Below are 22958 nucleotides of genomic sequence, written 5' to 3' on the forward strand. Positions count from 1 at the left end.
CACCCTACTATTTGAGCCACAGGGCCATTTCCAGCTTTTTCTGTGATTTAATGAAGGTAAGAGTCTCACAGACTTTCCTGCTTTGGCTGGCTTCAAATCACAATCCTCAGATCTCAGTCTCCTGAGTAGCTGGGATGACAGGCGTGAGCCGCCGGCACCAGGCTTGTCTTCATCTGGGGATGGATGTCAGTGCCTCACACCTTCTAGGCAGGTGCTCTTCTATCTAAGCTATGCCTCCAGCCCTTTTGTCTGCTATTTTGTTTTTGAGAATGAGATAGAGTCTTGTTAACTTTGACTCTAGCTCCAGATTCTTCTGCCGCTACATCTCAAGCATTTGGAATTACAGATATTCCCCCTCATGCAATAGGTATTTTTGTTGGTTTTTTCTTTGTTTGGCCTGTTTTTGCTCTGAACCTGAGGCTTGAACTCAAGGCCTCGGCACTGTCCCTCAGTTTTTGTGCTTAGGAATAGCACTCTACCACTTTGAGCCACAGCTCCACTTCTGGCTTTTTGGTGGTTAATTGGAGATAAAAGCATTTCATGGACTTTGTTTTGGGGGGGGGTCCAGTCATGGGGCTTGAACTCTGGGCCTGGGTGCTGTCCCTCAGCTCTTCAGCTCAAGGCTAGCGCTCTACCACTTGAGCCCAGCGCCACTTCCGGCTTTTTTTTTTTTTTTTTTGCTTATGTGGTGCTGAGGAATTGAACCCAGGGCCTCAGGTATGCAAGGCAAACGCTCTACCACTGAGCCACTTTCCCAGCCCCCTTCATGGACTTTCTTGTCTGAGCTGACTTTGAACAGTGATTCTCAGATCTCAGCCTCTTGAGTAGCTAGGATTTCAGGCATCAGCGCTGGCACCTGACTACAATATGCATCTTTGAAGAGCTAGAAGAGGGAAAAAGTCCAATTCCAGAGTGCACCTCCAAAGTCTCACCACCTGGGGGTAGTAATGATCCACTGCGCTCCCTTCCCTAGCCCAACCTGGAACTTCAGATGGAAAGAGCCAGAGTTGGATTCACCACTGCTGTAGAATAACTCCTGCCGCTCTAGATCAAAGCATGCACACCACTCCATTCCCACTACCTGCCACAGACTAGGGCTCAGCAAGCCCCTTTAATCCAGCCTAGACAGTGGCTCTACAAGCCAGGGCCATGGGGCCCAGGCTGAGGGAGCGCCTGGAACCCTTGGTACAATGGGGTGCAGGCTGGGTGTCCACAGATCTCGACTCAGGGTGGGCGCCACCGACAGCACGGGCTGCCTGTGCTCAGAGACTGGGTCAATCAGTCACGTGGCCACCCGGAATCCAACACCCAAAGAAACAGCCACAAGAAAAAGACAGGTCGGGCCGGCAGAGACAGAGTCCATAATAGAGACCTCGACCAGGACCAGGGAGTCCAGGGTTCTGTCTGGCAAATGTGTTTGCTCCCCGCACAGAGGCCTGCCTAGGCCAAAAAGATGTTCACCAACAGAGCAGACACAGCTCCCAGCGCCACCCTGAGGCCCAGCTCTGACCTGAGGCCCTGCCTCCCTGCCCGCAGCCTCTTCCCCACCTCTGTCCAGCCGGATGGCTTCTTTTGCTCTCTTCTTTGAAATCCCAAGACTACAGCCATCCCCGTCCCTCCCTCCACCATCCTTTCTTCCTGCAGGCCTCTACTGACCACTTCCCCAAGCTACAATGTGGCCAGCAGCAGCTCCAGGGCTAACTGGACGGAGCAGCCTGTGAGACGGAGCAGCTGAGGCCGACAGCGGGTGCTGGCCCGGTGAGCAAGGCCTCCGGGGGCTTCACCGCCCTCACCCGCGCCCCGCGTGGCTCGCAGCTCCCAGGGAGGACACGGGAGGTCACAGGAGGCTGGGCCCAGGTCTCTGGCTAGCGAGAGACAGAACGGGGCTTTAACTGTATCGGCTTCTGACGTACGTCTTCTTTCTCTAAGCTTCCCAGCCCTCCTGAGCCCGGGCCACGAGAGGTCGCTGTCAGCGGCTGGCGGCGTGTGGCCTGACCCATGGGGGGTCTCGGGCACTGCCAGGATCCAGGCAGTGATTCGGGGGCTCGGGGGGCCCCCACCAAGCTGGCCCAGCCCAGTGGCCCCACAGCTCCCTCCAGCCCAGGCCCAACCCCCTAGGCCAGACCAGGCCAGGCCTGGCTACCTAAGGCTGAGGGCCGAGGAAGGGCCAACAGGCTGTGCTTTGCCGGCTGCTGGTGCTTGGGGGAGCCTTTGCCGTTGAAGACGGCTGGAGCTGCAGCTGCGGTCACCAAGGCTTGGTCACAGGCTGGTCCTGCAGGCAAAAGCAGCAAGGAGCAGGTCAGTGCACCGCGGCTCTGAGCCAGGCGGAAGGAAACGGTTTCCATCTTTACAACCACCTCTGTATGCTTTGTGTGGGCCGGTCCTGCCAAACCAGGGTCTCTCTCTCTCTCTCTCTCTCCCCCCCCCCCCAGTACTGAGGCTTGAACTCAGGGCCTGGCCTGTCCCTTGATACTCTACCACTTGAGCTCCACTTCTGGCTTTTTTGGTGGTTAGTTAGAAATAAGAGGGACTTTCCTGCCCAGGCTAGCTTGGAACTTCAGTCCTCAGATTTCAGCCTCTTGAGTAGCTAGGAGTGCAGGCGAGAGCCCTGCAGGCCACCTGACTCAGCCACTGTCTCAGTCAGGAGTGTTGGTCTGTCACATACCTTACTGACACGCCTGTCCACGCACGCGTGCATGCGTGCACACACACACACACGTCCGCTCATATGCACACAAGCACACATTCACAAATGCATACACACATCTGTGCGCACACACACACACACACGCACATCCATGCAGACTCCTGCCCACCCACAAACACACACGAACACATGTGCACGCACCTTTGCCCACACGTCAGTGGGCACAGCCTGGTGAGCAAAGGACCAGGAAATACAAGTGGCCGGGGCTCCCCAGTGACTCCCCCTCCCCGTGCACCCTCTAGAGTTCAAGTTTGTATCAAACCACAGCCAAGGAAACCTTGGGTTTCCCCCCTGAGTCTGGGCTGCTCACAGGGCCGGTTCCCCAGATAACTCTCAGGGTAGCCACTGGTTCGGGTACCCTGAGGCTGCCTGACTGTTTAAGTTGTCCAAGCCAGGTGTAATGGCTTACATCTGTCATCCTAGCTACTTAGGAGGCAGAGATGAGGAAGATCTTGGTTGGAGGCCAGCCCTGACAAAAATGTCAGTGAGACCCCATCTCAACCAGTAAGCCAGACAGTGGTGGTGTATGCTTCTCTTCACAGCTACATGGGAGGCTGCAGGTAGGAGGACTGCAGACTGAAGGCAGCCTCTGATCAAAAAAAAAAAATAGATTTTATCTGAAAAGTAAAGCAAAAAGCTGAAGGCATTGCTTAAGTAGTAGGGTGTGTTCCTAGAAGCACAAGGTCCTGAGTTCAAATCCCTAGGAAGGAAAAATAATAATAAACCGTCCAAGACAGTCAGGTAGAATGGCCTGGGGGTCTTGAGTCTGGAGCGACACCAACGCGTTTCTGTGGCTACAGCAGGCCGGGGGTAGGAGGCAGGGAGCGGGGTCTGAAGCTGGGGGGCCAGGGTCTGAATTCCTGGCCCACTACCCACACGCTGCAGGAGCTGAGACGCGTACTGAGCCTCGCCATGCCTCACCCAACAGGGCAGCTGGTGACCAGGACCCAGAGCCTCTGGGCCAAGTGCCAGGAAGACAGAGGAGCCAGTGCCCCGTGCAGGGCCGGGGAAAGGGCCGGCTCTGCAAGCATCCCAAAGCACTTGTCACCGGAGTTCTGAAATCACCGGCAAGCTGGACAGACATGATCCGATCTCCCCCAGCATCATACATGGGCCAAGGGTGGTGGCTCAAGCCTGGAATCCTAGCAACTCAGGAGGCAGAGATGGGGGGGGGAATCATGGTTCATGCATAGCCCAGGCATAAAACTTACAGAAAATGCAACTCAACCAATGGCTGGGCACAGTGGTACCCCCGTCTGTCACCCCAGCTTTGGGGGGAACACAATGGCTGGGTGTGTGGTGCACACCTGTCATCTCCAACAACACAGGGAAAAGGAAGTAGAGGAGAGGGCTCTCAGAGCAGGCTGGCCTCAAAAGTCATAACCAGCTGGGCACCAATGGCTCATGCCTATAATCCTAGCTCCTCAGGAGGCTGAGAGCTGTGGATCACAGTTCAAAGCCAGCCTGGGCAGGAAAGTCCATGAGACTCTTAACTCCAAGGAACCACCAGAAAAAAGGAAGTGGCACTGTGGCTCAAGTGGTAGACCGCTCACCTTGAGCTGGAGAGCTGAGGGACAGTGCCCAGGCTCAGAGTTCAAGCCCCACGACCAACAAAATAAATAAATAAGAGTTAGAGCAGCCTCAGGTCACCCAGCAGAGGTGGTGGTGCCTGACTCTAGCTGAGACACTCAGAGGGCAGAAGCCTGGCACTCCTCAATCCACCATGGCAGAGGTACCCGGAGCACAGGGCAGAGGCCCATGGCACCCACCACGAGAGGGCATCGAGAGCCCCACCCATGTGAGGGACGGGCCAGGCAGACGCAGAACCTCCCCACGGCATCTGGGCGGGAGGTGGACAAGACGGTCAGCCATCTTCCAGAGTCTTCCAGAAGGCTGGAGTCTCTGGATAACAGCTGCCCTGTTGGGCAAGTCTACTCTGCGTGGCAAGTATGTGACACAGAAAGCGTACGGCACGGACTCTGCTCCCGCCGCTCCCGACCTGGGAGGCCCAGGCTCAGCCTCTTGAGCTTCAGTTTCCATCACTGGTCTTGTTAGGCTGCAGTGAGGTACTGGGTGGGGAGGGAGGGCGCAACACCAGCACACAATGAACGGCTCCAAGCTAGGCAGTCTTCTCTGCCCTCCTAGAAATCCAGTTCAAACACTGACTTAGCACCCACTACCTACTGAGCTATAAAACCTGGGGGGGAGGGGCGCTAAGGGTGAGGGTCACTGTTGAAGGGTCGCATTTCCTATCAGATAGAGGACAAGGAAGCCTTCCAAAGGAACAACACAAATTCCCAACGCCAAGTTCACAATGACCGCCAGTGAGGGGAAAGCTAATGCTGTCCGCCGGACCGGCCGGGGCCCCGCCAGGTCCGCGGCCGCAGCCCGGGGCGCCTCTGCATCACCTCACCTGCCTGCTGTGCTCCCACGGGGAGGCCGGAGGTCGCCCCCAGCACAGGCTCGCTGGGCAAGGCAGCCACCGCCCCCGCGCTCTCCAGAGGCGGGAAGGGGGAGCTGGAGCACGTGCTGGCCGAGTTCTGCCGACTTCGGAACTCTAAGAGGACAAGAAGCACAAGGGAAGACAGTGAGTTTCAGACTAGAATTTGTTCTCCAGGAAAACAGAACACATGCACAGCTATAAAAGACGCTGCATCCACAAATGCCCAGGGCAGGGGTACAAAGCTTCGCAGTGGCCCTGGGCCACCGGGTCAGAATTGAAAAGCAGCGTACACAGGTGTAGGAACAAGAAAGATTATGAGCTGATACAGGTGGCTCACACCTGTAATCCTAGCTGCTCAGGAAGCAGACATCTGTGGATCACAGTTTGAAGCCAGCCAGGTAGAAAAATACATGGGACTATCTCCAATTATCCAGCAAAAAGTTGGAAGCTATGGCTCAAGAGGTAGAGTGTCAGGGCTGGGAAGGTGGCTCAGTGGTAGAGCGCTTGCCTTGCATGTCTGAGGCCCTGGGTTCGATTCCTCAGCACCACATAAGCAAAAAGAAAAAGCCAGAAGTGGCATTGTGGCTCAAGAGGTAGAGTGCTAGCACACACACACACACACACACACACACACGCACACACACGCAAATGAGCTTGAAAATCCAAAGAGAAGGGTAACATGACCCAAAGTACAAATAGAACCAGTCCCCTCCTCCATCACTAAGCCGGGCCAACAATGCAAATCTGGTCTTTCTGGTCAGAATTTGAAGCAGTTCCGAGCTGCAGGGGGCGGAGCCTGTTTCAGGCCAATCCTGGGTCAGGCACCTTTGGGACCTGTACTCTCCGGCCTGGGACCTCCCACGCATGCACTAACGGGCCGTTCCTGACATCCTCACTTCCAATGCCTAGGTTCTGGGAGCACACGGTGGCCACGATAATCAACTATCACCCCCGGGGACAAAACTGCTGCCCCAAATATCTGCTGCGAAGACTCACAGCACAGCGTGGCCTTCTGTCAACTCTTAAATGTCCCATCCACCTTGTCTGTCGCTAGAATAAACACAGTGAGCCATCACAGTCACGTGGGCCTGCCTTCCAGCTGCGATCTGTCATGGGACGGAAGGGGGGGCGTCTCCCCAGCCTCTCACCATCCCCACCGTGACCCATGGAGGGAGGGCACTTCCCGCATCCACCCTCCCCCGCCAGGGCCCAGCCTCTCACCTGAGCCTTTCCAGCAAATCAGAGGGCCTTTGGTCAGAGCCCCTTGGGCGTTGCGGACCAGGTAATACTTCAGGTGCTTCTGCTTCTTGGGCTGGGTGGTCAGTTTCAGGTTGATGTGGTTGGAGAATTCGGTGAAGTAGCAGAAGCCTTTCTTTCCACAGCCAACACAGTTCCCAGAAAAACCTGGAGGAGGAAGCGAAGTGTGAACCTCCCTGAGCACCACCACCTCCTCCTCCTCTTCCTCCTCCTCTTCCTCCTCCTCTAATAAAACATCCAACATGGCAGAGACATGGAGAAAAAAGGAACCCTACAACACTGTTGGTAGGACTGTAAACTACGGCAACCACTCTGGACAGCAGTCTCGAGGTTCCTCAAAAAACTAAAACTAGACCTTCCCTATAACCCAGCCATACCACCCCTTGGCCTCTACCCTGAATACCTTGAGCCAGGACACAATAAGGACACCTGCACAGCCATGTTCATGCAGCATTATTCACCATAGCCAAGATACAGAAACAACCCAGATGCCCCGCAATAGATGAATGGATCCAAAAAATGTGGTATCTATACACAAGGGAATTTTACATAGCCATTAAAAAGAATAAAATAATGCCGTTTGCTGGAAAATGGATAGAACTAGAACAGATCCTGTTAAGTGAGGTAAACCAGGTTCAGAGATAAACCGCACATGTTCTCTGTGATATGCAGAAGTCAGATGTAAAATACACTGGTATATGATAAATTATACAAGATTCCGGTCACTCACACACCATGAGACCAAAAGAAGAAACTCTTAGGAGAGAAACACAAAGGCACCATGCCTAAGTGTCTCTTCATACTTATATAAAATAACATATATATTGAAATGAACTCCAAGATATGGAAACAAGAGACCTCTCTTTTTCTTTTTTTCAGTTTTTAGTTTTTGGTGATTCTGTCTTCTTTACCTTATGGTGTATTCACATGTATATACATGCATATACATAGGGTGTATTCAAGTGCACAACTTCAGAAGGGGTGGGGAAAGGTAGAGAACTCGAGGGGAAAAGGGTGAAAATTACAGCAGTGGAACTCACTGGACGCTGATGAAAGTGAACTATTCAACTTGTGGGTGGAGGTGGGAGGGAGGGACGACACGGAATGAAAGGATAGGTACTCATTACCTGACTCATGTCATTGTCATCCCTCTGTACATCACCTCTATAATAACAATAAAGTAAATCAATAACTAAAACATACTTGAATCATATAAAAACCAGAAAAAATTAAAAATACCCAACATGCACTCTTCACCCTCACCCAGAGGATCAGGAGGTAGGAAAACGTCGATGACGATACAGGGCAGCGAAGAGTCCTGGCATGCTAGACTGGCCCAGGAGGTTAAGACAGATGGGCCAGGAAGATTCAATCCTGGGAACGGGCCAGGCAAGCTGGGAAGATTTGACTTGCTCACTGGCATATTTAAAAGCCCACATGTCTGCCAGAAGCTGGTAGCTCATGTCTGTAATCCTGGCTATTCAGAGGGCTGAGATCTGAAGATCGCAGCTCAAAGCCAACCTGGGCAGAAATGTCTGTGAGACTCTTATCTCCTAATTAGCCACCAAAAAAGCTAGAAGTGGAGTTGTGACTCAAGTGGTAGAACACCAGCCTTGAATGAAAAAGTTAAAGGTTAATGCCCAGTCCCTGAGTTCAAGCCCTAGTACAGCCACATAAACGAATACATGCATTCATGCATGCATACATACATACTACATACATTCATACCACATACATACATACCACATACATACATACAACTCATGCACAAAGTATACTTTAAAGAGTCAGATCTATCCCACTCAGCTGCACACAGGGAAGGAATACCAGGACTGACTTCCCATACCCCTGCTTCCTTGGCCCTGCCTGGCTGGTGAGAATGTGAAAGCAAATAGATCGGTGAGTCAAGGCACGTGGGGAGAGGTCTGGAGAGTCCTGAAGGCCATCCTGCAGGATGTTGCTGAAAAGAATCGAGAGCTTCAAAAGGTACAACGGGGGGGCTGGGAAGGTGGCTCAGTGGTAGAGCGCTTGCCTTGCATGCCTGAGGCCCTGGGTTCGATTCCTCAGCACGACATAAGCAAAAAGAAAAAAAGCCTGAAGTGGCGATGTGGCTCAGGTGGTAGAGTGCTAGCCTTGAGCTAAAGAGCTGAGGGACAGCGCCCAGGCCCAGAGTTCACGCCCCATGACCGGACCCAAAAAAAACAAAACAAAACAAAAGGTACAACGGGGACCAAAAGTGCTCCGAGGCACTTGGCCGCCAGTGGTGCAGGGACACGTGGGAGAGTGTGGCTGGTTTGGGAGTGGGGATGTGGCAGGAAAGCGTGGCTGGTTTGGAAGTGGGGACGTGGCGGGAGAGCGTGGCTGGTTTGGGTCAGTATCCTTCCTCCAGGCTGGACGGGACCTTCCAGGAGCTGACCCACCAGTTCTAGGCGAGTCGCCTGGAGCATGCTGACATCTACACATCCTTCTGCGAACTAGTCAGCGGGCCATGTGTATGTACATTAAAGGATGCTTTCACACCGCAAAGGCCCCGCACACTGCAGTGGCCATTAATGAAGAGCAATGTGATGCTTTCGGCTTCTCTGACAACAGAAGCTCATCGCCCTTGCAAGAAGCAGGAGGTGTTTTCTTTTTGAAGCTTACAGATAAAGGAGATGAATTACTAGTGAAGCAACACACACACAGACACACACACAGACACACACACAGACACACACACCGAAAAGAAAACAAAATCCTGAAACCCCACACTTGGCTCATAACCTTTCCACTTCCTCAGACAAAACCCATCCGTGCACTCAGAGCCAGTAAAACAAGACCCCTGAAGGCACTGCTTCCTCCGTGATATTCTACAGCCTGGGTTTTATAGATCACTAAAAAGCACAGAATCCGGCCACTGCGGGGTCTCAGGGACCACCTTGTCCTATGCAGCCATGTGGGGGCGGGGAGAGGAGGGGGGAACTAATTGCAGGAAACCTAAACAGTGCTAGGTCTACAGGAGGAGGGCATAAAGTTATTTTCAAAGGAGAAAGCACCGGTTATTACCAGCCAGCCCTTGTTACCATTCCGGATGGCTTTTTGCAAGCAATTAACAAATCTCCTACTTCCTGGGCACTGGCCTGCCTAGGGAGGAGCGGGCAGGCATTTCGTCCTTAGAGACCAGCGAGGAAGGCGCTGGAGCCTCCTAGGCTTACCTGATTTACTACCCTGGCAATTCCCTGTCAAACGGGTGGAATTCAGACAAAGCCCCCGGCCACACAGATCAAACACTCCCGGGACCCTTACCACCAGCACTGGTTAAGCAAGCCCAGCTCAAGATCCAATGACTCCGCAGCTTCCTACAGACAGTTAAGTGTTCCAGGTGCCAGTGGCTCACACAGGTAATCTCAGCTACTCAGGAGGCTGAGAACTAGAATTGCAGCTCAAAGCCAGCTCAGGGAGAAAAGTCGGTGAGACTCTTATCTCCAGTTAAGCAGCAAAAAGCCAGAAGTGGAGCTGTGTCTCAGGTGGTAGAGTGCCAGTCTTGAATGAAAAAGCCAAGTGAGAGTTCCAGGCCCTGAGTTCTAGCCCCAGTACTGGCATTAAAAATGTTTTTAAAAAGCTGGGTACCAGTAGCTCATACCAGTAAACCTAGCCACTCAGGAGGCTGAGAGCTGAAGATCGAGGTTCAAAGCTAGCAGGAAAGTCTGTGAGACGCTTATCTCCACTATCCTACCAAAAAAGCTGGAAATGGAGCTGTGGCTCAAGTGGTAGAGCACCAGCCTTGAGCAAAAGAAGCTCAGGGTCAGCGTCCAGGCCCTGAGTTCAAGCCCCAGGACTAGCATACACAAACAAAAGTAGACCAAAAAAAATTTTTTTTAAGCATTAAAACTGGCTTCTGTAAGTGCACACACCTGCCTACAGGCAGTGGTTAAAACTTCTTTTTCCCTCTGTTGACTTCAGGCTGTGCTGCTCCTCTGTGAGCAGTCACCCGCCTTACTCTGGAACTTACACACAACTTTTTTGTTGTTGTTTTTTTGGTGGGTTGTGGGGCTTGAACTCTGAGCTCTGTCCCTCAGCTCTTCAGTTCAAGGCTAGCGCTCTACCACTTGAGCCACAGTGCCACTTCCGGTTTTCTGGTGGTTAATTGGATATAAGAGTCTCAAAGACTTTCCTGCCCAGGCTGGCTTTGAACCACGATCCTCAGATCTCAGCCTCCTGAGTAGCTAGGATTACAGGCGTGTGCCACCAACACCCAGCCAGACATGGTATTTCTAACCCAGAAGTGAATCCCATAACTTGCTTCTACAGTGACAAGTGTCCAGTGCCACTCCAAAGAGGACACCAGACTAGCTGAGGGGCAGACACCACACAGGAAGAGGCTGCCAAAGGCCTGGGCTACACAGAGAAACCTCCTCTTCCCTGCCTGGTGCACTTCAAAGCCAGAAGTCCACATGGAAACCTGTGGGCAGACAAGGGACTAGAACTCAGATCGCTGGGATCTCCCCTATGTTGTCGGACATCAGAGGAGCATGTGGAGTGGGTCTTGGCACACAGTGTCAAGCAGTGGCCAGGCTTGAGCAGTGGAGCGGTGACTGACAGACCCAAGGCTAGAAGGTCCTGTGGCCTGAAGGGAAAGGTAAGTCCCCAGCCTGGTCTTCACATCACACAGCCCAAGTAGAAAGGCGATTCAAAGGCATAACTCAAGCTGGGCACCAGTGGCTCATGCCTGTAATCCTAGCTACTCAAGCAATGGAGACCTGAGGAATCATGGTTCAAAGCCAGCCTGGGCAGGAAAGTCCGTGAGACTCTTATCTCTACTTAACTACCAAAGGGGCTGGAAATGGAGTTGTGACACAAGTGGTAGAGAACAAGTTCTTGAGCACAAAAGCTCAGGGACAGTGCTTGAGACAGGCCCTGAGTTCAAGCCCCAGGCTTGGTACCAAAAAACAAAAGGTAGAACTTAGAGCCTGGAGGACTTGAGTTTGCTTTCTGACTCTGTCTTCTTCTCGAATGCCCTTGGTCAAGTTCATTAACCGTCAAGCCGTTTGCCGAAGTGGAACAATGAAGACCAGCTGCAGAGGTGAGCCACACACCAAAGGGAGGGCAGGGCAGTGGCTCAGGACACAACATCCCGTGGGCAGACACATACACTGGGCCTTCCCCGAGAGCCAGGTAGTGAGTGGCCTGTTCCTCACCCACATGAACAAGTAGGAAGGAAAGGTTGAGAACAAGTTAGGAGAAACCTCAGGCTAAGCAACAGCTCTTCTATGAGAAGGCAGTTTTTTGTGTTTTAAAATAGATCCCACAAGCTGGGCGCCAGTGGCTCATGCCTGTAATCCTAGCTACTCAGGAGACTGAGATCTGAGGATCACGGTTCAAAGCCAGCCCCAGCAGGAAAGTCTGTGAGACTCTAATCTCCAATAAACCACTCAGAAAAACAGAAGTGGTGCTGTGGCTCAAGTGATAGTGCTAGCCTTGAGCTGAGGAGCTGAGGGACAGCGCCCAGGCCCAGAGTTCAAGCTCCATGACGGACAAAAAAGGGAAAAAAATAGATTCCACAGATAAGCAATACCTATATGCCTGTTTATATAAAATTATAGATATTGATATATGTATATGAACTCCAAGACAGGGAAACAATAAATCTCTCTCTTATTTTTGATGATCCTGTCTTCTTGTCTTTATGTACAGTGTATTCGAGTGTATCTTCTGGAGGGTAGGAAGGAGGGATCAGAACTTGTGGGGAAAAAAAGAAAAAGTGCAGCAGTGGAACTCACAGGACACTGATGAAAGTGAACTATTCAACTCGTGGGTGGAGACGGGAGGGAGAGACTGGGAGAGAGGAGGGCACAGAAGACACGGAATGAAAGGAAAGGTACTCATTGCCTGACCCCTGCCATTGTCATCCCTCGGTACATCACCTTTATGGTAACAATGAAACAGCAATCACACAGATCCCAATTCATCCTATTCCACCTGTCCAGTAGAAAGGCAAACAGACTGGCACGACCTTCCAGGTGTCCTGGGCACCTCTGTGGTGCCCCCCGCCCCGTCCTGCCCCACCTGCAGGGAGCCCCAGAGACGGGCAAAGGGGAACTCACCGAGCAGGGCGTTGTGGCCATTGTCGTCCGGCAGGAACCGCTTGTCGACCGCGCACACCAGGAGATGCTCGGGCAGGCTGGGGGCCTTGGCCCCCACCAGGAGGAAGCCCGTGGGGACGTCTATGGGCTCACTGGAAATGGAGACAAGACGCAGGTCCTTCCCGGCCTGGCAGAACCCTAGGAGGGATGGACAGGGCTCACATAGTGCCCGGAACTTTCCAGAAGCAGGGACATCAGAGGAGAACGTGTTGTTCCAGGGTTGGGCAGGAACAGCCTTCCCCTCTAGGTTAGGGTTCTGAGACAGAGCTGACATCGTGGCACTTTGTAACACCAGTCACTTCAGTAATCTGTCGTCACTGAATACGACACGGATGGCGTCAGCAGCGCAGACGAGGCAAATCCACAGGTGCAGAGGGCGACCGAACATCGTTGTCAGGCCTCTGGTATGCGCTGTGCACGGTGCTCTCCAGCTGTGCCAGACTGGGCTGCTCTCCATGAACTTGGGGGAAGCAGCCCCTCAGCCCAGGGTGCTGCCACCTTCTGGAGAGCCGGGGGGACGCGGCTGTGGCAGCCCGTGGGGTAACAGCGAATTCTGTGGCAGCCACAGGAACAGACCCCATGGCCCCGGGGGAGTTTGCCATCTTGGAATCACTTCATTGGTGACATACAAGTTCCGTCCCATCAGGCCACGGCTCTGACTCTCCACCCCCAGCAGCATCCCCAGAGGAGCTGAACCCCGCTCTGCCTCACTCAGGGCCAAGCCTAGGCCCCCAGGAATGGAGGGAGGGGAGCCCCCATACCCAACCTGACCCCTCCTCCAAGCCAAGACCTCTACCTAAACCATGGTGGCTCCCCAGGTATTTAGGGGAATGGCCGCCCGGGCTATGCGGTCCCTCTCTAAGCCTTTGCCCCTGCCCTTTCCTTCATCTGGAAGTTTCCAGCTTCTCCCCAATGAGACTCTCCTGCTAACTCCTACTAGTTCTTTAAGACCCAGAAGAAGAGCCACCTCCTCCAAGAGGCTTCTCCTCTGTTCCCATGTCCCCCGCTTGTCCCCCCACCCCCACGTACCACGCTGGATGCAAAGCTTTCCCCATTCGACTGGGAGCTGGCATCTGCAGCAGTTCCAGCTCAAAGACTCCACCACAGTTAATCACTAATTAAATATGCAACAAGCACCGCCCACCCCACCCCCGGGGTTGCTACAGGGACCCAGGATGTTCGGCTGAGGCTGTCCGGAGTAGCTGAGGGGCTGGAAGCTGCAGGATGTTCGGGGCTGGAAGCTGGCTCCATGCCCTGCTACCCTGTGGGGGTCTCACACTGAGAGGGGGCTGGGGAGGGAGCACAGAGCAGGCAAAGGATCCTGGTGGCACCTAAGTGCAGATTCTGGGCAGGGAGGCTGGGTGCGGCTAGCAAAGCCTTACCGTCTGTGGTACAGCATCCTTCAGGCGCAGGGGGCAGCTGGTAGGGATTTGGGGGGCTGCTAGTCTCCAGCCCTCCTTCCCCCTCTTCCTCTTCTTCCTCATTATCCACTCGGCTGCCACCTGGATGTGGGAGGGAGAGCGAAGGTATGTAAGGCAGCCGCCAGCCAGGCCCACAGAGTGCCCTCCACCCACAGCCCAGCCAACACGGGCACAGAACCCATGGACCAACCCCCAGGCTCTGTGCCTTCTAGGCCGGTGCTCTGCCCCTGTGCCCCTCCTCCAAACACCACCTGCCTTTTAGGAAGTACTCGGTCAGCCTTAGCTACCTGGGAACTCATCAGTTCTCACTCCAGAAGCTGGGTACCAGTAATTCATGCCTGTAATCCCAGCTACCCAGGAGGGTGAGACTGGAGAAGGATCACAGTTCAAAGCCAGCCTGGGCAGCAAAGTCCATAAGGTTCTTATTTCCAACAAACTACCAAAAAAGAGGAAGTGCAGCTGTGGTTCAAGTGATCAAGCACTAGACTTAAACAAAACGAAGCTCAAGGATAGTACCCAGGTCCTGAGTTCAAGCCCCAGGACCAGGGAAAAAACAAAGCCAGAAATGGAGGTGTGGCTCAAGTAGTAGAGTGCTAGTCTTGAGAAAAATGATCAGGGACAGCGCCCTGGCCCTGAGTCGAAGCCCCAGGATAGGCATGCGCACACGCACGCGCACGCGCGCACACACACACACACACACACACACACACACACCACAAAATGAGACACCTGGCATTGGATGACTCTCCCAACGTCATGTTATAAACAGACTAAACTCAGAGTCTGGGCTCGTGACTTCAAATTCAAGTTGAGCCAGGCGCCGGTGGTTCACACTTGTAATCCTAACTACCCAGGAGGCTGAGATCTGAGGATCGAGGTTCAAAGCCAGCCGGGCAGGAACATCCGTGAGACTCTTATCTCCAATAAACCACTAGAAAACCAGAAGTGGCGCTGTGGCTCAAGCAGTAGAGCACTCGCCTTGAGCTGAAGAGTGCAGGGACAGCGCCCAGGCCCAGAGTTCAAGCCCCACAACCGACAAAAAAAAAAAACACAAATTCAAGTTGACTTCTCTTCCATCTACCACAGCTGTTCATGCTGCAACACTAGACATTGAATGCATGTAAAATGATTTGGTAAGCATGTGCCAGATGCCTGTGGCTTATGCCTATTATTCTAGATACTCAGAAGGCAGAGATCAAGGATCCTAGCTCCACGCCAGCCCAGGCAGGGAAGTCCGTGAGATTTTCATCTCCAACTAACCAGCAAAAAGTAGAAAGTAGAGGTGTGGTTCCAATGATAGAGTGCCAGCTATGAGTGGAAAAAACTAAGCAACAGCACTCAGGCCCTGAGTTCAAGCCTCATTATTGACACAAAAAAATAAAAAATATTTCCGTGGCAGGGTCCAGAGTATAATTTGCAGACCACTAAGAAAAGAAACTGAGGCTCAGAGAGATTCAATGATTGGCGCTCTGATTTAGCAGTGACGCCCCCACAGCACAGAACCTGGAAGTTCTCCCCCCATGTCTGATGCCCATGCTGCTGTTCTCACCACTAAGCTCCACTGCTCTCGTTTTCCTTGTGCTACTGGGATTTGAACTTAAGACCTCAGGCTTGGTCAGCTTCCTTGCTCAGCCGGCACTCTACCACCTCAGCCATGCCTCTAGCCTGGATTTCTTTTTGCTAGTTATGTGGTGATGGAGTCTCACAGGCTTTTCTGCCTAGGCTGGCTTTGAATTGCAATCCTTCAGATCTCAGCTTCCTGAGTAGCTAGGATTATAGGCGTGAGCCACTAGTACCCACTTCACTGCTTATTTTAGAATAGAAAATATGAGTATTAGAAACTAACTCTCTTAATATTGTCTAAGGGCTGAGTGTCAGTCTGTAACCTTAGCTACTCAGGAAGCTGAGATCTGAGAATCACAGCTTGAAGCCTGTCTGGGCAGGAAAGTCTATATAAGAGCAGAAAGCCAGAAATGGAGCTGTGGCTCAAGTGGTAGAGCACTGGCCTTGAGCAAAAGAGCTCAAGGACAGCACTCAGAATTGGCACAAAAATAAACAAACAAACAAAAAAAGATGGTTGAACGGAGTTTTAAACTACACATGATTATTTCTCTCTAAGGGAAGAATGTATACAGACATTACTAGAAATACAAATACATTGAAACAAATGTGTCGCACCCATATTCAGGAAAATAGCCATTGCAGAACAGTCTAGAACAGGACTGTGCAAGCTGTGGCTTTAGGAGACGCTTTAAACCAAAGTTCTTTTTTTTTCTTTCTGTCAGTAGTTGGGCTTGAACTCAGGACTTGGGCGCTGTCCCTGAACTCTTTCACTCAAAGCTAGTGCTCTACCACATTGAGCCACAGCACCACCTCTGGTTTTTCAATGGTTAATTGGAGGTAAGAGTCTTATATGGGGACTTTTCTGCCAAGGCTGGCTTTGAATCATGCATTACAGGAGTAAGCCACCAGCACCAGGTTCAAAACAGTTCTTAAGAGGAATGGCATGAGGAACTGACCAGGGGAGCCCAGAATCACCATGTGAGCCCTGACTGCCTACAGCATCCTCCCTCATCTCCCCACAAAACACCTCCTGCAGGAACAGTGCTCTGCAAAGTCCTGCTGCTCTGAGGTAAGACCCCAGGGGAAGATCCCACTCGACAGCAGAAGGCAGGGATTCCGGTTAGGTCTCTTTTAGGAGGGGGTGTGCTGGAGTTGGGGCTTGAATTCAGCACCTGGGTGCTGTCCTTGAACTTTCGTGCTCTACCACAGACCCCAGCGCCAGCTCAGGTCCCTGTGCCACAGGGGACCAGGAAGTCTGTGTGCAAGGCTGACCCTTGTCTCTGAACCAGTGCTTGCGAAGGGATGGGAGACCCCAGCAGCCTTAAGTTAAGTTCTTTCGGGCACAGCCTGCTACACCAAGGCAGCCTGCTACACATGAACCGGCAGCACACTATTCTGCCAAGCCAAAAAGACCAGGAATTCAGGCTCAGCAAGAAATGGAGAGAACAGGCTCTTAAGCCTCAGCCTGTCAGAGGAAACACACAAAAAACCTCCAAATGCAGTGGGTAAGGAGGCAGGATTGAGGGTCAAAGGTCTCCAGCAGGCATTCCAGGGCCTTTGATGGAAGCCTTAGGCAGACACAAGATAAAGGGCTGCTTCCAGCCAGGGCAGACTAAACAGATGTGTTTACCCATGGCCGGCTGGCAGGATGAGAGCTTTTAAAGTGTCCTTAGACAAAACCAAGTGGGGAGGGGGGGAGCGTATAATAAAACACAGGAACCCCCAGGCCCTGTGGCCCCACTGGCCAGGTCCATTCACATGAATGTTTACAAGCCCTGTCTCTCCAATCCATCAGAACCCCGTACGGCATGCTGAACAGGTGGAGTTTACTCAATAAACCTTCCTGTTTAATTAATACATAGGTATTCCGTAAAGCCAGAGCCTTATCTGCTTTCTTGGCCTTTCTCTCACAAAATCAATATGGTCTAAAGGGCTTTTCCCCGGGCTTTTTTCCCTGGAAGGAAGGAGTCGGTAAGGGCCCTAATCCAAAGAACAAAGCAATAAAGTTCTTAATTACCCCCACAAATGCAGAAAATGTTAACAGATCCCGGGGGTATTCAAGTCCCCGCATGGCATCCTGTTGGTATGCATGGGTGATTGCCAGGTCTGAAGAAACCAAGCATAAGATAACAGGCCCCAGATGAAGAGCCAGCCAGACAAAACAAGACTCAGCCTGTGCCGGCATGGGCGCATCCCAAGCGAGCACACGCAGAAGGCTGGGGCTAGTGCTGAGGGCTCAGGTTAGGGTGACATTTATCAGACACAAAGGTCTCATTGCTCCCGCCAACCCCACTCCCTCCCTGGGAACACAGGAATCTCAAGGACGGCTCTAAACTGTCCAGAGTGGGGGGAGGGAGGAAGCACAGAGGGGGCTACCTCCAGCCTCCTACAGCTAAGCAAGTCCCCAGTAGCTAGTAAGCACCATGGATGCTCAGGATTGAACCCAGGGAGATGCTGTGCTGTCTGGGGTCTGGGATGTAGCTCAGCGATGGAGAGCATTTGACTAGCATGTAGAAGGTCCCAGGTTCCAGGACCAGTGGCTCATACCTATTATTCTAGATACTTAAGAGGCTGAGATCTGAGGATAACAGTTCAAAATCAGTCTGGGCAGGAAAGTCTGTGAGACTTACCTCCAATTACACACCAAAAGCCAGAAGTAGAGCGGTGGCTCACATGGTAGAATGGTAGCCTTGAGCAAAACAGCTCAGGGACAGTGCCCAGTCCCTGAGTTCAAGCACCAAGACTGGCAGACGAATGGAAGGAAGGAAGGAAGGAGGAATGAAGGAACGAAGGAGAGGGAGGGAAAGAGGAGAGAGAGAAAGGGAAAGGGAAGGAGTAAAACTGTGCCTTCTGGGAAGCGCCACAGGCATCCTGAGAAAACACAGCCTCCCTACTGGAGCGGGTCAGGGCAGTGTGCAGTTTTTAAGCAGACTGGGAATCCTCCTTGGCTTTCTCCTCTCTCTCCAGTGGGCATGGGGCCCCAGACAAGTCCCTGACTCTGTCCACTGCCACCCTAGGAATGGAATCTGCAGACACCAGACTTCCACCTTCCCTACCCACGGCATTGGATGCCTTAGGACGTGAGATTTGGCGGATGTTAAGGACCCACGCATTTGTAATAATTCACCCGGTCACTGTTATGAGTTGACTATTAGCCACGGAGCCTTTCCACATGCTGCGTTATTAATGATCATGTTGCGCAAACACCACCAAAGTCTTTCAGCTCATCTAGCAAACATTCTCTAGTGAAGTCCCTAGGCTGGGAGACCTGAGAACTCCCGAATGAACCCACAGATGCTTGAGCTTTCCTACCTCGTAGTTGGGAGTGCCAACTACTTTCTCTGAGACCCAGATCCCATTCTTTCAGCTCCTTTAGCTGTGCCATCAGCAGGGTAAATTTACTAAGAATGAGCTACAGCGACCCAGGAAGCCCTCCCCCACAGAAGGAGGGCACCACCCGTCCAGCCCAGGCCAGCTCAGGGCTCTTCCCCAGCTACCTGTCTCATTTTTCTCCCACCTGGTGTCCCCATACCCTACCCACCTCTCTCTCCTTTCCCTCTCCCTGTCCCTCTCCCTTTCTCCCCTTCCCCCACTCTTCCATGCACCCAACAGAGCACAGATCCAGAATACTATGTGATTTCTTTTTTAATCAGTTAATCTGCCCTAAGCCATAGCCCTTTTCATGTCCAAAGCTAAATGAAAGCCAGCTGCTGGTGGCTCACGCCTGTAACCCTAACTACTCAGGAGGCTGCGATCTTAAGATCACAGTTCGAAGCCAGCCTGAGCGGGAAAGCCTATATTTATCTCCAGTTATCCACCAAAAAGCCACAGGTGGGGCTGCGGCTCAAGTGTGCTAGCCTACGTGAAAAAATCTCACCGACAGTGCCCACTCCCCCCCCCAGTACAAACACCAGGGCTGGCATACACACACACACACACACACACACACACACACACACACGCTGCACATAACTTTAAATCAAACATAGGAATTTACAGAAAGAACTGCCAAAAGAGTAGCTGTCTCATAAAACCTGCATGGTTATTTTTTTTAACACAAACATTTTAATTTTTTTCTCTGAACAAGGTAAATCATGAAGTCATCTCTGTGCCTGAAAGTCACTTTTATTTATTCCTGATATATATTAAATTCATACAGGTTTATTCATGGTGTTAAAAGTTTCCAGAGTCCTTGGACCTGTCAGTCAGCACAAAGAGAAACGATCTAGACTATTTTGCTAATCGGTAATGGTCTTCCTTACAACTTCATGGCTAAAATGCACTGTGTTTTTGGCTCAGTAAGAACTTTGGTGCAACTCTCTTTTCCTAATGATTCTTTTCCGCTCAGACTCACACATCTCTTCCCCAGGGCAGCTTCCACTGCAAACGCGACCCCACACACTGGACCAGGAACACAGGAGTCACCAAGCCTGTGTCTCCTACCTTCCAGGGAGTTCAGCTTCTGCTCGGCCTCCAAGTAGAGCTGGGAGAAGATGGGCCGGGGCACCAGGTTATTGGAGCGCAGGGATGCCTCAATGGAGTTGTGCAGAACCTCCTCGAACCGAGTGGTCTTCAGCTGTCCAGCGTATGAATTTCCCATCTTCAAAAACACAAAAAGCAAAACAACAACAAAAAAATAAGGCTGGAGTCTTCTATCTACAGTGGCATTTCAGTTCTGATGAGGGGGCTGCCCGAGGTAAGCCAGCCCGAAGCGAGGAGGAAGCAAGAAGGGGGGAATGCAGGGCAGGAGAGGGGAGCTCTCCTCCGCGTCTCCAGCTTGCCTGCCTGCCTGCCTGCCTGCTCCGCAATTGCAGGAAGTGATTTAGGTAACAGCTCTCTCTGATGTAGCACCACAGCGCCTGACACCTCTGAGAATGAATATTCCCCCAGGAATTGCCCCTTAGCCATCCCACTTCTCCCAGAAATGTGATCCAGCCTCCCGAGTCCCCAGTCAGGTGACGTTTGCTTTTCCACGCCTCCCTCACCAAGTGACACCCTCAGACTGTTCAACCTCCTGGGACAATCAGCCCAGATGTGAGGGTTACTGGAGTGGCCATCTTCACCGCACCCAACAGGAAGCCAGCAAGGCTGTCGCTGCCTTCCCCTAGCGAGAGTTCAATTATTAACACCCTTCCTTTAGGGGTGTTCGACAATACAGAAAACACTGGAAATCTGGAGGTCACAGAAGAGGTTGGAATCACAAGAGAAAAATCACCAATACTTCTAACCCCAAGAGGACTGCTCTGATTTTTTTTTCCATTACTTTTTTCCCCCCTGTGTCAGTACTGGAGTTTGAACTCAGGACCTGAGTGCTGTCCTTGAGCTGTTATTTTTCTGTTCAAGGCTGGCAGCTCCACACCCAGGTTTTTGCTGGAGATAAGAGTCTCACCAACGTTTCTGCCGCAGCTGGCTTTGAACCATGACCCCAGAGCTCACCCTCCTGAGTAGTTAGGATTACAGACTTGAGCCACTGGGCACACGCTTATTTGGCTACTGTTATTTTTTTCTGTCATGACTTAACTGAGATATATACAATGTATACAACTCAGTGTTTATAATGTATCCACAGTGCTGTGCAAAGTGCACACAATTTGGCACTTCCTTCACCCCCAAAGAAACCCCATTGCTGTCGCTGTCCAAGCCCTCCAGTCCTGGGAGACAACTTGCTATTTCTATCACTGTATATTCTCCTTCTCCATCCATTTCATACGAACGGTTGCATTTGGTGTTCTGCAAGGGACTTTTGTCAATCAGCACAATAAGTGACAGATTCCAAGATTCACCTGGCTGTAGCATAAACCACAACTGCATTCCACCAAGATTTTTGATTGTTTTAGTTTATTTTTAAGTGATTTTACCCAAGGTGTTATCTTTTGATTTGGCTGGGGATCGAACCCAGTCTCAGTAGTAGAGCCACGCTCTACTACTACTACTACTACTACTACTACTACTACTACTACAGCCCCCTTGCCTACCCCACCACTGCAATATCTGATATATTTCTGTACACTCACTCCTCAGTGCTGGGGTGAGATGGAATGGAAACTAAATTCACACACAGAGTTATAGTAGCATTATAATGCAACTTTTTCACTTGATGTAAGGATGTCATACAACCTCTTAGAAATGCTCTCAAAACAATTTAATGGTTGTATAATATTCCACTGAGTCATATCCCATTGAAGTATGCATTTTAATCATATACACAGTGACAATTCTATTTCTGGTCCCCCTCAAGAACGGGCATTTGAACGGCCATTACCTAATGGCAGCGGCTTCCATGGAGAGACTATGGCATTAATTTTAACTCCTTTCTACACATCCTGCTTTCTATTCCTCCTTGGCTTAATTTGTTGTACTTCTTACAACCCTTGAAAAATGATTCTGTGCCAGAGGCTGATGGCTCATGTCTATAATCCTAGCGACTCAGGAGACTGAGATTTGAGAACTGCAGTTTGGAGCCAGCCAGGGCAAATTCTTGAAACTGTTATCTCTAACTAAGCTGCAAAGAGCAGGAAGTTGGAGGAGAGGCTAAGCGGTAGAATGTCACCTAGAATGCCAACTGCAAGCAGAAAAAGCCAAGGAGAGCCCAAGACCCTGAGTTCAAACCCCAGTACCAACACATATTAAAAAGACAAAAAGGTTATGTTATCACTACCTCTACTTTGCTAATTACTTCTTCAACAATGGCGTTGAAGGCCCTTCCTTCTTTTGCTACAGCACCTATGTAGAAAGCATTTTCCTTTGTGACAATTCAAGATCTCTTTTTGTTCTCTTTTCAATACAGTGGTTACCGCAAAGCGTTTCATTCCTAAACTGTCAAGACTAGGGAACATCTGATATTACTTCTTTTATTTTCATTGCATTGTAAGTAAAACTGCATTCTTAAACTCCAACTTTTAAACTAACTGAGGGTTTCTTCTACACTGATGCTGGTGGGGTGTTTGGGACACATTTTGCAGACGAGAAAAGTAGGAACTCTGTGCAAGTTGTAAGGAGATGGGTCAGATTATTTGACTTCCTATCTTCCTGTGCACTTCTTGCTTATTATATTGTTAATGTGTCATGTCTGGATGTATCATTAATATGCAGTGTCCTGCTGTATTGTTAACATGTAGTACATGGCTGTATCCTTGACATATGGTGGTGTCTGGCTGTACCACTAACATGTAGTATCTGGCTATCTTGTTAATGTGTAGCGTCTGTCTGTACTACTAATGGGTATTGTCTAACTGTATCACTAACATGTAATGTCTGACTGTATTGCTAATGTGTAACGTCTGGCTATATTGTGAATGTGTAATGTCTGACTGTATTGCTAACTTGTACTATCTGATTCAGGTGCTGCAACACGGCCCTGGGACATGAGCCGGCCCCCGCCTTCAGTGACAAGTGCACACATTGGTGAGGAAACAGCTTCGCCTCCCCGAAAACAACACCGCCAT

The 22958-nt window shown here is 51.2% G+C and overlaps 1 protein-coding gene across 3 annotated transcripts in view; it reads right to left on the reverse strand.

The window, feature by feature from the left end:
• Positions 1-20113, reverse strand: part of Greb1 (growth regulation by estrogen in breast cancer 1) — a 61615-nt gene extending 41502 nt beyond the window's left edge. For all 3 annotated transcript variants that reach the window (XM_013013576.1, XM_013013575.1, XM_013013574.1), the window contains exons 1-6: positions 19957-20113; positions 13912-14031; positions 12491-12667; positions 6372-6554; positions 5121-5264; positions 2144-2272 (exon numbers count right to left, since the gene is read on the reverse strand). In XM_013013576.1, coding sequence (XP_012869030.1) covers positions 2144-2272; positions 5121-5264; positions 6372-6554; positions 12491-12667; positions 13912-14031; positions 19957-20113 — 910 coding nt within the window. The remainder of the gene's footprint in view (positions 1-2143; positions 2273-5120; positions 5265-6371; positions 6555-12490; positions 12668-13911; positions 14032-19956) is intronic.
• Between the last annotated feature and the right edge of the window lie 2845 nt (positions 20114-22958).

This window comes from Dipodomys ordii, unplaced genomic scaffold (assembly GCF_000151885.1).
Source record: "Dipodomys ordii isolate 6190 unplaced genomic scaffold, Dord_2.0 Scaffold20, whole genome shotgun sequence".
Classification (NCBI taxonomy): Eukaryota; Metazoa; Chordata; class Mammalia; order Rodentia; family Heteromyidae; genus Dipodomys; species Dipodomys ordii.